The sequence below is a fragment of the Ricinus communis genome, chromosome 7 (assembly GCF_019578655.1).
Source record: "Ricinus communis isolate WT05 ecotype wild-type chromosome 7, ASM1957865v1, whole genome shotgun sequence".
Lineage (NCBI taxonomy): Eukaryota > Viridiplantae > Streptophyta > Magnoliopsida > Malpighiales > Euphorbiaceae > Ricinus > Ricinus communis.
Window position 1 is genome coordinate 24330232 of NC_063262.1, and position 15039 is coordinate 24345270.

A 15039-nucleotide genomic window follows, 5' to 3' on the forward strand; every position below is an offset into this window, starting at 1 on the left:
GGTCGGGTCTAACCTTTTTATTTTTTTTTTTGGGAAGAGGGTTGGGTCTAACTTATAAAGCTCCAAACAGAACGAAAAAATTGCAGCTTAACAACTTAAGTCCAACAATCTTTCACCTTTAATGGCTTACTTGATTGTTTCAAGAACCCGAGAACTTAGGTGCATATTATGGAACAATCTGAAAATAAATGAGTCTTTCTTTTGCATCCTTGATTGATGATGCTTTATTATGTCACTGCTCCAGCGTGGTGCTGCTTCGTTCTACATCAATTGTTGCTTTTGGCTTTGCATTTTCCAGTGTTACGTACCAGTTCTTCCTTGGCATTGCTGTCTATGTTGTTATTTTTCTTTTATGATCTTTTGTGGCAGAATTTTAGCTGTCATCGCTGTAAGGTGGAAAAAAAATGAAAGGGTCTTTGTATAAAATCAGTTAATTAATTTGAATTAATAATCTGTAAAGAACATTCTGCTTATACAGTTTTAAGTTTGTTATACATCAGCTGTTGATTTCAGAACTGAAGAAATTAAGTAGACTTTTCTGTAGATGTTCTTAAAGCCGATTGGTCGGTTCAGCTATGAAACCGGGCTATTTGAGGCTGTATTTTTCTGGATTGCATACAAAAAAAGACTTGGGAAACTTGTAAGGAGACTTGAATTTCCAACATTGTGATGTCTTAGGCCAGGAATATCATTATTCCTATGTTTAAAGAATTCTGGCAGGATAGTATGGTTGCTGATTTGGTTAGTCATAGAAGAATTTAGCCAGTATTCATGCTAAAAGATGCAGACTATAGTTCAATCTGAAAGCTTTTGACAGAGAAATCTTCCTTTGAATTTATGTATCCTTCTGAATGTAAGAAGCTAGGAAAACGGTTGAGCTTTTAGGAGAATCAGGAAGTGTAGGTTTCAGCCTGATTTTCATTCACCGCGTCCAACTTTGTTATCTCAGTTCCTCATTTGAGGTTCCCTAGGATGACAGTTCCAAGTTATCTTCTGCGGAGATGGTGGATGGGTTTTGAAAGCTGCAACTGAAGCAATTCAAAGGCTGCTGGAGTTAGAAAAACGAAAGAACTGAATCACTTTCAAATGACGAGGTTACTGTTGGACTTTGTAGAACCATTTGGAAACCATTCTGAACATCCAAGTGAGACTTGCTAGGATTCTTAGAATAGGAATGCAATGGGAAGAGTCGGACATTTTACAATTTTTAATATAAAAACAATTTCAGTCACGTGACTCCATCACCTCTCACTAGAGTTGACCTCCATTAGTCTTTGTATAATCATATTTCTTTTATTATTAAGAAAAATTAAAATCACTTAAATATTAAAATATAAAAATATAAAAATATAAAAATTATCCCGTGGTTCATTCATTTGTAAAACGGGATCTGGAATTTATTTTATTATTAAAAACTATTATATAGTTTACTTCATCAATAAATTAGTATAAAAATATTTTTCTATCATTTATTATTTCGAATGTAGTTTCATTTCATATCTTAGTAAATTCTTTATAATATTTCTATATTTTATTTTTTATTTCATTTGCCTCTTATATATTTTAATCAATCTATAAAATTAATATTTATAATTTAATACTAATATAAATCATTAATAATAAATATTTTTATTATAAAATTATATAATTATATGTTTCAAAATTTCATAAATATTATTTAAAATTTATTCAAAAAATCATATATTTAATTTAATTATAAATTATAAAAATATACTCCCATTATTTATTTCAAGTTCAAAACAATTAGTTCATCATCAAATTACTTGAAAGTAATTATTATATTATAGACGATTAATTTAAGAGATATCTTATAAAATAATTTATTATCTTAATTTAATTTAATTAAAAAATAATACATAAAATATAAAAACATTTTAAATAAAAAATAGAAAGTATAAAATTATAAAAATATTAAAATCACGCTAGAGTAATTGATTAACTGAGTAAACTATAGAATAATAATTTGTCACAAAATAAATCAGAGCCCCGTCTATACAAACGAGTGAAACCACAAGACAAATTTTAACCCTAATGATAAATATTTCCCTGCTTGCTTTTATAATGATTATGAAGAGGATCTTGGACTGCAATTGTTGATGAAGATTAGATGGCAATTGTTTCATTGCCCGAGTTACAAGAGTGATGATGCCTTGGGACCCATTTCATGAAATTTTCTTAAGGTGTTGGAGTAGGTGTAGAATCTATACCAAAATGTGTGGTTCCGCTATGATCCTGAGATGGGTCAATCCTGTTTGTACGAGTCTCATTTTAAAACGTGCAATTCACACAGTCTTGCTCCATTTCCCTCTAACGTGTGTTAACCATCTTCAGAAAAATTACTTCATGATACTGTATAATTAATAAAATGGTAAGAAAAAAAAAAGGGAAAGGCAAGAGCATGAATGAGTTAATTAATTTACAAAACCAACTTCTCCTACTTATAATCTAGCCATTTAATCAAAGCTATCCTAACTAAAAAGAGCAATTTCCACGTAATATAGAAAAGTGTTTAATTTAGCTTTCCACAATTAGAATATAGAGGGGCAGCAACAATTCATTGTTAATGGAATCAGAGTAAAAATAGTCTACTAATGCTTCTCATTAATTTCTTCTTGAAGTAATAGCATTCTTCAGTTCTTAACTTCTGTGAAGGTAGCTTCAGTTCTAGAACGAGTCAAGAAGCTATATCTACTTCTTGGACTAGGACTTTAAGAACTTGTTTAATTGTAGCTTCAAAATTCAACATCCATATATATATAGTATCATGCATTATCTTTGATGAAAGAGAAAAAATGCATGTAAAATAAGTTTGAGATATCAATTTACCAAAACTGGCTCAACTCATAGTTGTATAGCAATGCTCCGTTTGAAGAAAATTCATACTTAAAAGACATAGTGAAGTTGAAGCATATTCACCGATTGTGTATAATAGATAGGGACTGCTCATGCATTAGCCTTACCTAGAAAAAAAGATGGCAAAGCAGCAAGATGAAATAAGCTCTTATTTATTGGTTCATTTATGAAAAAATAATGGTTTGAAGTTGATCTTTAGCTCATGTGGTCCTCCTATAGTAAATTAATCTATGAACTTTGCTTGAATTATATAGTCTCATCAAACAGGATCCGAGTAAAGATGTTTAAGCTGCATTTGATCTTGACTGGACCTCCCTCTCAGGCAGGAAGAAGATGTGGTTGCACCCATTTATTAGAAATTAAAGACACCTATTGAACCCTCTCTGTATATATATATGTATATAAGCATATAAAACCATATCTTCCTATTCATAAAGTTAGGCCCTTTGCCTCTGAGAAAGAGAAAAGAAATATGCTAAAAAACATCACAAATTGCTCCATGTCTGGCCTTAAGGTTACTTGCACTGTGATGACTGGTGCCTTACTGGTGGCAACGCTCATAGTTTCACCTTATACGACAGAGGCAGCTCGTGCCTTCTTTGTATTTGGTGACTCTCTTGTTGACAACGGCAACAACAACTACTTAGCTACTCCTGCTCGGGCTGATTGTCCCCCTTACGGTATTGATTACCCGTCTCACCAGCCGACTGGCCGCTTCTCTAATGGCTTAAGCTTTCCAGATATCATCAGTAAGCTTACAGAATTCCTTTTGGGTACTACTATACCATTACTACAGGAGTCTAAGTCGTACCATTATCGTCTGAGGCCAATAACGAGTATGTACATATAATTCAGGTGAATCAATGGGCTTGGAGCCAACATTGCCATATCTGAGTCCTGAACTCAATGGCCAGAAACTACTTAATGGTGCCAACTTTGCTTCTGCTGGCATTGGAATCCTCAATGACACCGGATATCAATTTGTAAGTCCGTCCAACTTAAGCGAAAACATATATATTAATCTGTGAACTAATAAATGTTTAGTTTTGCAGGTGAATATATTAAGAATGTGCAGTCAGTTTGAACTATTCCAAGAGTACCAGGAAAGAGTTAGTGCAATGATCGGACAAGCTCAGGCTCAGCAGCTTGTAAACAAGGCAGTAGTTCTCATAACATTGGGTGGAAATGATTTTGTTAACAACTACTTCTTGCCCACGTTCTCACTGAGAAGGCAACAGTTTTTAATCCCTGCTTATTGCCAGTATCTTGTCTCAGAGTATAAGAAAATTCTCGTGGTATTACTATTTTTTTTTCTTCTACCTCTCTTTTAATTTTTTTTTTCTATTGACAATTGCATGTTCTTATTCATAAAATCAGCATAATTTCAGCGAAATATGTCGAATATGCACGATCCTACGTCCTCTATGTAGATTTTCTGATAAATATATTATATATATGCATGTGACATGATGCAGGAGCTGTACGAGTTGGGAGCTAGAAGGGTCTTAGTGACTGGAACAGGACCACTGGGTTGCGTTCCGGCTGAGCTAGCCTACTTTGGGAGCAGGAACGGAGAATGTTCACCAGAGCCTCAAAGAGCTGCAGCAATATATAATTCTCAGCTCTTCCAAATGCTTCAAAGACTCAACAGCCAAATTGGCTATGATGTATTTATTTCTACCAATGCATTTGACATGAACCTGGACCTGATCAACAAGCCCCAAGAATTTGGTTTGTTATACTCGCACGTCTCTTGGTTTGTTATACTCACCTGTCGGATACCATCCATGTCGGAATTCAGAACTAGAATCCTGAACTAGAATTTTCTTGTAATTAAAAATAAAGCACCTAATGAATTCACCCCGCAGTTGCATTAAAAAATAGGAAAACACAAGTCCGCTCGGATGTGTGATTTATTGAAAAATAACCAGCTAAGTTATGGGAAATATATGGGTGCAGGTTTTGTCACATCAAAGATAGCATGCTGTGGGCAAGGACCATACAATGGGCTAGGAACATGCACTGTACTTTCAAACCTGTGCAAGAACCGAGATCTGTATGTGTTTTGGGATCCCTTCCATCCAACAGAAAGAGCAAGCAGGGTAATCGTGCAGCAGCTAATGACAGGATCCACCAAGTACATGAACCCTATGAACCTAAGCACAATCATGGCACTAGATGCCAATATCTGAGATAGTATTATGATCTGTCATTTCTATATCTACATACTTAGGAGTTGCCTATATATTATGTATTTCCTACTTTTATGCCCAAAATGGAGGTATTGTGTTTGTTTGTTCTACTATAATGATTTGTGTGTTTGTGTTTTGTGTTTTGGATTTTGGATTTTCTTTTTCCTTTTAGTGTGCTTCCAAGTGGTATGTGTATGTGGGATACTAATCTCAAAATTATTACAATTTTGTTAAGCAAAGGGGAGTTTCCCTCTTGTTTAGAGTTATGCAGTAAAAATACTTTAAGGTCCCTGACCTTCTGGCAATAATTAAAAAAAAAAACCTAATTACATTAAAAATTCAAAGGTTAAATTGCAAATTTGGTCCATTTTTTTAACTTTTATTTAGATAGTCTGATTTGGTTTATTGATTGTAATTATAGCCAAATTAAAATTTTAGTCAAAATAGGTTGACATAATAAATAATGTGTCATTATTTATTATCAACAACTTATATGTCATTACTATATATATTTATATATTACACACGAGTTACCAATATCATATTACAAATAAATAAGAAAGTGAGACAAGTTAAAATTATGAATCATAAAAAAATGAAAGGTAAAATTATTTTTTTCTTTATTTTTATCGTAATTTTATATAATTTTTTAAAAAGCAAATGATATTAATAGAGTAAAAAGATGTTAGTATCTAGAGTTAACCGGGTAGTATCTAATTTTGACCGAAATTTTAATTTGGCTAGTTGTAATCAATTAACCAAATCGGACCATTTAAATAAAAATTTAAAAGATGAGCCAAATTTACAAATAGAGACAAATATTTAAATTCTTAATATTATTGGACCGAAAAAAGATTGTTTCCTTATTTTTTTATCTTTTAATATTAAAACCTTTCAGTGTGTTCATATTTTATTAAACCTAATTATTAAATATATTTTATATTTTATATTTTTTAATAGTTTTATCCAATTAATTATACTTCAAACTATTATTTTGTTTAATATTAAAGACTTTTTTTTATATAAAGTGGAACACTTGATATATGCGAATTTTAAAATTTTGCTTACCAAATTAATTTAATGATATATTTGAATTAAAATTTATTAAAAAATTTATTTTATTTAAAAAATATAAAAAAATAAAATAAAAAATAAAATCTAAGGTGATATTTTAATATTATTAAATATATTGACAAACTAATGTAAAAATATATTTAAAAATTTTTGATAGAATTTAATTAATTATAGATAATTTTATATAAATTTAAAAATATAAAATTTTAAAGTAATTTTTACTTTATTTAAATACATAAACTATAAACCTCATAAATTTTATAAATTTTAATTAAATAAAATATTAAAATATTAAAATTCGGGACTGAAAGTTGTTCTTTAATTTCTTTTTTTTAAAACGAGGATAATGAAATCTTAACAAGGGAAAAGGACTTCTGGAAGCCAAATAAAACATTCAAAATAAAAATCATGAAGTTTTTTTTGAAAAAGTTAATCGTCAAAAGCGAGAAAGGCTCAAATTACCAATTGCTACTGCAGAATTAAGTCACAATTTGAAAAACGGCGTCGTCAGATCTTAAATAGAAAGTCCGAGCCTAGCTATATCACCAGGCTGCGAAAAAACAGAACCAGAAAAAGAAGCAGCAGCCTTCAAAATTAAGAGGTAGCTTAGCTGAATCCTTGCAATTACTAAATTCAGTCACTTTCTTAATCCTTAAAATCGACCAAACGCACATAAAAAGAAATAAGATGCGAGAAGTTCCATCCTTGATATCACTAACGATGGAGGCAATTAAACGGCAACTCATTAGCGGTAATTTTTCTTTTTCTAAAGATGCTTCACTACTCTCATATTAACACATTTTTTATTTTGCAAAATTACTGATTTCTGTGCTCTTTGTTTTTATTTTTGTTTGATTAATTGTTGTAGGAGACGATGTTTTAATGTTAGCTGAGATATATGAGATTCCTTCACATTTATTTAGTATTTTAGTGACTAAATTGCCTCCCTTGGCTTTGCACAACTTACAAATGGAAATGTAAGCTAATTGTGATTTTTCAGTTACTAGTTGCTGCTATGCTTATTGCCTTGTGATTTTACATTTTCTTTTTATTCTCTTCGAACTATTGTCTTTAAGTAGGCCATATGAGAATTCGAACGGTTATGAATGTTCCGATGGCGGCGATGGATGCTCAAAAATTGGAAGAAAACGTGGAAGGTGTGAAAGAGTCAAGTCCCTGTTTAGTTGATCCTTCTTTTCTTTTTTTTTTTTCTTTTATGTACTTTTCAATATTAGTGCACTCCTAGATTGGTACTGATTTATATATACTCTTAACAGAAGCTGCAAATTCAATACAGAATGGAAGACGCTATTTAAGTTGCGGTGGCCTCAGATTGTTGACACTGACAGTGTTGAATCTGATAACTGGCATCAGGCATATTGGGAAAAACATTTGCAAAAGTACATTATTGGATGAAGTTTCTTGTTACTACCTCTTGTTTATGACTTGTATGACAATTTCTGTTTGTTTGTTTGTTTCATTGTATTAACCTGAAACACAGTTGTCTTGATGAAGCAGCAGGATCATCTATGGTCTCTTTTGATGGTTGCATTGGTGAGATAAAAGTTCCAGGTAGTAATATATGATATATAACTTCTTGATGTTAATTATTGTTTTGATTATTAACAATATGTTTCTTAGAAACATATACGCAGCAAAATTTATTCTCATCCATGAAGAAATGAAGTTAATATCTATCTCCCTGGACATTGTTTCTCGTGTCTCCAATGTTTTCATATTGATGAAATTACTTAACTTTTTGTTCATGCAGACTACATACTGAAATGGATTGGGTGTGAAGGACATCTGAATCATTCAATATATTCAAAATTATCTTATCACTTTCAACAACTTGGGCACTATGCTAGGTAACATGTTATTTCAAACACTTATGTCATGAAAGCCAAATGATCAAATGAAATCTTAATCTCTATGTGTTTTCTTATCAATTTCGGCCAATCCTTTTACTCTTATCAACTTTACCATTTACCTTGGATATTGGTAATAACTTTTGGTTAGCTTATTGAAGTGATGAGAGAAAGGAAAATTGAAACAAAAAATTTCTTGAGAAAATGTAGAAGCTTGTTCCTGGCCTTTTTGGCAGTAACTAGGATGAATTAGCAACCTCTATCCTCTATCAGCCATTCAATAGTCATATTTCCTTATAATCTTTGAATGCCTTTTCTATTTTAGCCAATTCTTTTTTATTCTATAAAATTTACTTGTAACATTTTATACAAGGAAGAATTTTGCTAGCTTGCTGAAAGCACAGAAATATAACTTCATAAACCACCGAAATTTACTCCAATCGATGCATTCCTTATGTATCTTGTTCAAACCAATGAAACAACAAAATAAAACAGATATATAGAGGGAGATAAAGAAGAAGACAAGGAAGTATTGAATTTTTCTGAAGAACATAAAAATCAATTTCAAGAAAGCAAAAAAATTCAAAATAAGTTGCCTAGGCAGCAATTTCAGTAGCTATACACCCATAAACACTTTCAAAGTTCAGAAATGTAATATTTTTCTTTGAATTTGCCTTGCAGCATCACTCAGGTTAAGGATAGCCTTTTTTGCCTCCATGATTTATTGGTTTATTATAGATTGACCAAAGATGTTTAAGACTTTGTTAACTTTTCAATGGGCATGATTGATGGTGGTGGAGATGAGTGAAGGGAGAGGGACAAAAGAGAGGGGAGAGTGTTTCTAGTTTTACTTCTGTTGTTTTGATATATAAAATTGATTGGTTTAGTATGTCTGTTCATTTATGATACCAGGCTTATGTACTCACGCATATTGTTTTCCTTGTGCAGATGTCTTAGACTTCAAAATGTGCTGTGTGTCGCAGAAACTTGTGTATGTTTTATGCCTGGAGTAGAATGAAACCATCAATGACTTCAACACATGCCTTTTATCATCTATAACTACTTATTTTTGGTTGAATGGATTTTCTAGTATTCATGCAAGCTGGAAGTTGCTTAGTTTTCATCCTTTTCAAGAGAGATGTAATATGTCTGTAGCTTAGCTCGTGGTCTAGAATTGCTTTCCATTTAGTGATTTACTCATCTTGCCAAAGCTTTGCAACGAATGCCATTATTGCTATTTATTAGATCCGCTCATCTATGAATTCTCATCTTTTTGTAGGTTTAAATGTAATATATCACCTTTTGTGCTCTTTAGAGCATGATTCTTTAAGGGTGGCAAGGTTCAAAATTTTAATTTGACTCTTATTTCGCTTTTTTTATTTATTTCATCAATATGCTATCTTGGAGATCTTTAGAAACATTTTTGTCTTGTTGTGTTGTTGCTTTTTGTAAATTCACTTGTACTCATCATATACTAAAAGGCTCAGTACATTTGAATATTACAAGACTAATAAGTAGCCCAATATTAACTGCTTCTATTCTGTTGCAGCAATTACTGAGAAACAGCCAATTGCAGAATTTGGCATTGCGGTGGATCAGATCGCAGGAACATGTATGCTTAATTTCTTTCATATCTGCTTTAGGATATTGTGGTTATTCCAAAGATATGAATTTTTAGTTTGTAGAAAGGCTAAATGCTGTTTGATTGATTACAATTCACAAATTAACAGGTCGATGGCTTATGCCAACTGCTGATCCAAAACAGAGAAACATTGACATCACTTGAATTTGTTCACTGCAAGCTTTCATCAACTTTTGTTGATGCAATATGCAGGTCTTTAGAAATAAAAGATAAACAGACACATGGGATAAAGAACTTCTCGATCAGGACATCAATCTTCCTTGAAACTGACCTAGTTTCCTTACCTCCTTCTCTTGTATCATTTCTTTCATCAGGAAGGTACATCCATTCATTCAACTTACTGATTTTTTTTTATCAGCTTCTTATTATATTTGCATTTTGGTCGAACTTTCTCGGCTAAATCTTTCAACTTGTTAGGAAAATCATCAGCTGAGAACACCCATAAGTAATAGATGTTGTAGTTGATACTCAGCAATTCATGGATGTCAGCTTGTTAGTCGTCAAAAATAAAAATGTAATGGACTAGTACCCAGAAGATCTGGAGTTTGAAGCTTTCGCATTGCTGCAAAATCATCAATCATCTTTGTAATTTTTATTCTCATGTTGGTTTTTGAGTGCTTTTATGTCCAGTTAATACATGGTATCTCTCTTAAAGTCATTTTTCTGGAATTTATTCTTCAAAATATTGTCATATAGCTCTTTTTTCCCTTTTTAACAATTTGAAATCAAATTTGGTATTGCAGAAAAGAATTCGAGGTCTTATTAGTTGCTTATTTAACCCATTAATGGATCTAAAATCTCTGTTGCATGCATGAAATATCTGCTATAAAATATCTTCCTTTGATCCTCTAGCACCTTAATTAGACTAGGGACTCTCCAATATCACCTTACTTTAAAATTGTTTGTTCCCAGGTCCTTGTGTTCATTGAGATTCTCCGGTAACCACCTAGATCGAAAGTTTGCACGGATTCTATTTACTTTGCTTTTTGATGATTCTTCTAACATATCCGTCCTTGACCTTTCAGACAACATTGTGAGTAATCCATTTTTGTTGGATATTTTCTTTTTATTTTAGTGCTTATATCCATGTAAAATACGGAACAGTCAATCTTCTAACAAATTCCAACAGATAGCAGGATGGCTTTCTAATTTCAATAGGGGATCCTCAAGCATGGTCCCATCAACTTTTGGAATTACCAAGTCTTTGCAGTCATTACGTATCCTCAATGTAAGGTATGATATTATCTAAAAGTAGTTTTAATGTTTAGATCAGCTCATTCGGGTGTAGCATGTGAAGCATTCATGGTTATTTGCCACCATCCTAGAAATTAGGGCATAAGAGATACAGACTACTTTCAAAAGCCATGATTGATTACTTTGAAGGGATTGTCCTTTCACTTTCACAGAGTTTTAATGCAGTGATGTATATCCTTTTCTGGTTTCAGGAATAATAATCTTCGAAAGTGTGACATGAAGAGCCTCAGATACACACTTCTTTGTATGCCTAATTTGGATATCCTGGATTTAGGCGAAAATCCCATTGAGGATGAAGGAATCAGGTTAGTTGAATATCCATTTTTCCAATATTATTTTTGATGCAATGAGCAGAAGTATTGAAGCATTCGCTGAACATTGCAGATGTTTAATCCCTTACTTCACTGAGGCCGTGGAAAGATGCTCTCCATTGGTGGAGCTGAATTTAGAGAGTTGTGAGCTTTCCTGTGAAGGAGTGACTCTTCTTTTAGACACTCTCTCAACCCTACAGAAACCACTAAACTCTCTCACGCTTGCAGATAATGGCCTTGGCAGGTTTGTTTGCCTAAAACTGGCTTAGAAGTTGCACTATATAGTGCGTTTCTTTCTTGAGTTGGACCAGTTTTAAAATTACTGTCCTCCAGCCCAATAGCTGGAGCTTTAGGGAAATTCTTGTGTACACCTATTAGAGAACTTAATATTGGAGGCATTGGACTGGGCTCAGCTGGCTTTCTGGAACTACAAAAAGGGATGATGGAAGAATTGAAGCTTGTCGAGATCAACATAAGGTTGAACCAATTTGTGATTCTTTTTTATTTTGCTTGTACATATTAGTGACTAGACAATTGACAAATTAATTGCTCATGCAGCAAAAATCGTGGCGGGCTTGAAACTGCAAAGTTTTTGTTGAAGCTCATGTCATTAGCTCCAGATCTTGTTGCTGTTAAGGCATCTTATAATCTTATGCCTGCAGAATCCTTAACCCTCATATGCTCTGGTCTGAAAGCTTCAAAAGGTATGTACCTCTAACAAGATGCGATTTGGATTACGTATTACCTATTATGTTGTTGATGTGCTGGTGTTCCTCTGAAGAAAATAAAGGATTACAAATTATGTTATTGGGCAGTACTTATTTTATCAAGTTTGATTTCTATTCTAGCATGCTTCCCTATAGATTGCCTTATGTTACCAAATGAAGCTGTTACTTCTTTCGGCATGAAACAGAGATCCCTTGATGTTTATGTAAAATGAACCCAGCTGTCTGAGCCTATGTTACTCTTGTTATTACTCAGGTAACCTTCAGCATTTGGACTTGACTGGAAATACTTGGGACTATCAGCAAACTCATGCTTCTGTACTTGCTGACTTCCAACATAATGGAAGGCCTATCTTGATTCTTTCATCAATTCATGCCCCGCATATTCCTTATGATGATGATCCATAGATGTTAAAACTTCTGCATCTTTACTGAAAACAGCATTACATGTTAGGAGTTGTCAGGATAGGTTAACCTGCAGCAAGTAGACTTTAGATCCTTTACCCATAACCAGGTAAACGGAGCCAAACTCAAGATAAGAACCTATTGGATACAGGCTATTGGCAAGGTGGTTCTTAGTGTTACCAGTGCACGTTTAATCTGAACCAAGTTGTCAGTTGTTGGTCATTCAGTTGTGACTTTTGGAGTTGTGCGTTCTGCAGGCCTGTGCAGTCTATTTGAAAGGTATAAATGGTTAGGATCTTACCTTTTTATAGGTGATCATGCATCAATATATCAATTTTGAAAATTGAAATATTTCTCCAATGTTGTAATTTTAAATCTAAATCGACATTAAATATTTTGTTGGGCAGAGAAGTAATTGAATCTTCATTTGTTTGAGCCTTGCATTACATGTTGATCCAGTTTTGAGTTTAGGACGTGGATCTTTGTCTATACCCAATCCCTTGTCTTGGCCGACGGTGCTACAGCTGAAAGTGAGAGCCTATTACATCCCTGTAAGTTTTTCTTTTGAGTCTATTTTATCCAAGTAAGATCATTCACCTTCTCCTAGATCGCAATACATGGTGCACAAACTTGGAACAGTTGAAGTGCCTTGAAGAGATTTTACTATTTCTTGAGCAATCCCATATAAGTGGACGGCACCATTTAGCATTTTGTAAAAGAGTATATTTCATTGCCACCAATAGAAGCATATTCTTGCTAGTTATATGGTAAAGGTTCACTTTCAAAGTTCACTATAAATTGCAGACTCATTGTCCCAAACTTTGTTCCATGTGGCCGTTGCCAAAGGAAATGATTGTTCTTGCTCAAGACACTGAATATCCCAAGACATAATAGGTTTCTTGTTCCATCTTACCTTATCACTTATGAAAAAGACTATTTTGTCCTTGGCATCTTTCTTTTTTTCTCCTTTTCTTTTTTCATTTATTTCTCACTGCAGGATAAATAACTGGAAACTCGTTAGCAAGTTAGACCCTTTGCACCCGAAGGATGGTATCTCAAAACTCATGATGGAAATAAAAAAAGGTGATAAAGACATCTCATCCTAGGATATGGAAGGGGAAATAATAGAAATATGCAAAAATTGCAAAGAGTGGCTTGCTCGTGAAGAATGTTACTAAAATTAAGGCAAACCTATCTCATGATTGTGGTTCTTTTCTAGTTTTTATTTATTCATGTTTGAATTTGAAGTAATCTAAGAGCAAAAGGTCACTTGCATGAGGTCTTATTTGACAAAAAGAGGGAGAGTCGTCAATAATTGAGCCTTCAAATTCTCCAATCCCAGACAGGCACTCGATCATTAAGATAGTAAAGTACTACCTCTGCTTTAACTCTACCTGCAATTTTTACCAAAGTTAAAAAGCATAGAGAACCTTTGGTCTTCTGAGCTTGGTGTTTCCCATGCCTTTTCAATAATGACCCACCCCCATTGAGCCAACCTGTAAAGGCGATGCTGGTTATATAAATATATTAGAAACCCACTTAGTTAAAGATTTAATATAATTAGCCAATTAGTGTAAACAAATCTATCATGATGGAATAATAGATAACGTGGCTCTGCTTTCCCCCTTTTCTTTTCTTATTCTTTTTTTTTTTTCTCTAATGTTGTTCCAGTATTTTACTCATTTTCCCTTGAGCTATGTCCAAAAGTGGTTGAGTTGGCTTTATCATGAAGTAAGCCAGCCTTCCTTTCTTTCTTTTTGTTTTTGCTGTTAGTGCTTGTATCAATCATCCCACTTTTGAAGCTTATCTTCTCCTTAAACTCTTTTTGTTTAACTAACTATCAATTATATGATGACTGACCCGTGAACAAACAATGTTCTTATTAATATTTTTTGGTATAACTTCCTGTCAAGTGTTGAGATTTGAGGTAACCTTTTAATCAGTTTATTTTTATTATTGTTATTTTTTCTCCTTCCATGCAGTCTGAATTAGGATAAACATAAAAGTAATAATGTATAAAAAGAGTGACACAATTCGGTGGTCCTTACAAATCTTTGCCCCCATTTGGGTGGAGGTGAAAAGGAAAAAAGTTGCTGCATCTCTTTTTGTTAACTGTGAATGCTTATGGGTTAATTTCACATAATTGGCTAGTGGAATAGGGACCAACTTTTGTTATTTGTTCTTTTTTTATTTTTCTCAAATGTTTTGTCAAGCCCTTGGCCAATGAAGAGAAAGCATACTTTTCTAGCATTGTATCAGTTTGGTGAATGTGGAGAATCAGGTTGATAATTAGACGTGCAAATATGCATGCAATGATGAGGGCTTGTTGCCATCAGTAGCTTAATTGTTAAATGCATCCACGTGTACTATATATGAAATGTTGACATCAAAAATTTAACTCTTTAGTTATATGTTTTGTATATATGATTGAATTCTATCATTTTAATATCAATTATTTGATTAATTCATAAAAATATAATCATTTAACTTGGTGATGGTATAATATAATTGTATTTCAGGACCTTTTAGTAGCCCAGTGGCCTTCGAGAATAAGCCGACTCCCGTTTTGGGAAGTTTGTGCTACGTAGGCACAAATTAGTCCTCCAAATTGAGACTTATTTAATTAATAACTAAAGTAATATTAACTACTCTTTTTAGATGATGAAACCAAATAGTCCTAAAGCTATATACTTT

At 33.0% G+C, this 15039-nt stretch overlaps 2 protein-coding genes across 3 annotated transcripts; both read left to right on the forward strand.

Annotated features, from left to right (window-relative positions):
• The first annotated feature begins 3286 nt into the window (after window positions 1–3286).
• LOC8262783 (GDSL esterase/lipase At4g28780) lies at window positions 3287–5203 on the forward strand. The gene is made up of 5 exons (XM_002521110.3): window positions 3287–3623; window positions 3730–3857; window positions 3927–4169; window positions 4350–4605; window positions 4834–5203. The coding sequence occupies exons 1-5, from the start codon at window positions 3347–3349 to the stop codon at window positions 5064–5066; spliced, it is 1137 nt and encodes a 378-aa protein (XP_002521156.3). The 5' UTR covers window positions 3287–3346; the 3' UTR covers window positions 5067–5203.
• Window positions 5204–6572: 1369 nt separating this feature from the next.
• LOC8262782 (NACHT, LRR and PYD domains-containing protein 14) lies at window positions 6573–13641 on the forward strand. 2 transcript variants are annotated; one of them, XM_015720485.3, is made up of 17 exons: window positions 6573–6891; window positions 7009–7117; window positions 7217–7297; window positions 7418–7540; window positions 7642–7712; window positions 7912–8008; window positions 8957–8999; window positions 9558–9620; window positions 9739–9968; window positions 10563–10683; window positions 10780–10883; window positions 11096–11209; window positions 11289–11459; window positions 11549–11692; window positions 11774–11919; window positions 12197–12624; window positions 12753–13641. In XM_015720485.3, the coding sequence occupies exons 1-16, from the start codon at window positions 6828–6830 to the stop codon at window positions 12346–12348; spliced, it is 1833 nt and encodes a 610-aa protein (XP_015575971.1). In that variant the 5' UTR covers window positions 6573–6827; the 3' UTR covers window positions 12349–12624; window positions 12753–13641. The 2 variants fall into 2 exon arrangements, with proteins under 2 accessions (XP_015575971.1, XP_002521155.2); XM_002521109.4 differs by having other exon boundaries at window positions 6575–6891; window positions 7220–7297.
• The last annotated feature ends 1398 nt before the right edge of the window (window positions 13642–15039 follow it).

Coding starts and splice junctions, on each gene's coding strand:
- LOC8262783 (XM_002521110.3), top strand. CDS start 3,347: ATGCTAAAAAACATCACAAATTGCTCCATGTCTGGCCTTAAGGTTACT. Junction 3,624..3,729: donor AAGCTTTCCAGATATCATCA/GTAAGCTTACAG, acceptor CATATAATTCAG/GTGAATCAATGGGCTTGGAG. Junction 3,858..3,926: donor ATGACACCGGATATCAATTT/GTAAGTCCGTCC, acceptor TTAGTTTTGCAG/GTGAATATATTAAGAATGTG.
- LOC8262782 (XM_015720485.3), top strand. CDS start 6,828: ATGCGAGAAGTTCCATCCTTGATATCACTAACGATGGAGGCAATTAAA. Junction 9,621..9,738: donor GGATCAGATCGCAGGAACAT/GTATGCTTAATT, acceptor ACAAATTAACAG/GTCGATGGCTTATGCCAACT. Junction 10,684..10,779: donor TTGACCTTTCAGACAACATT/GTGAGTAATCCA, acceptor AAATTCCAACAG/ATAGCAGGATGGCTTTCTAA.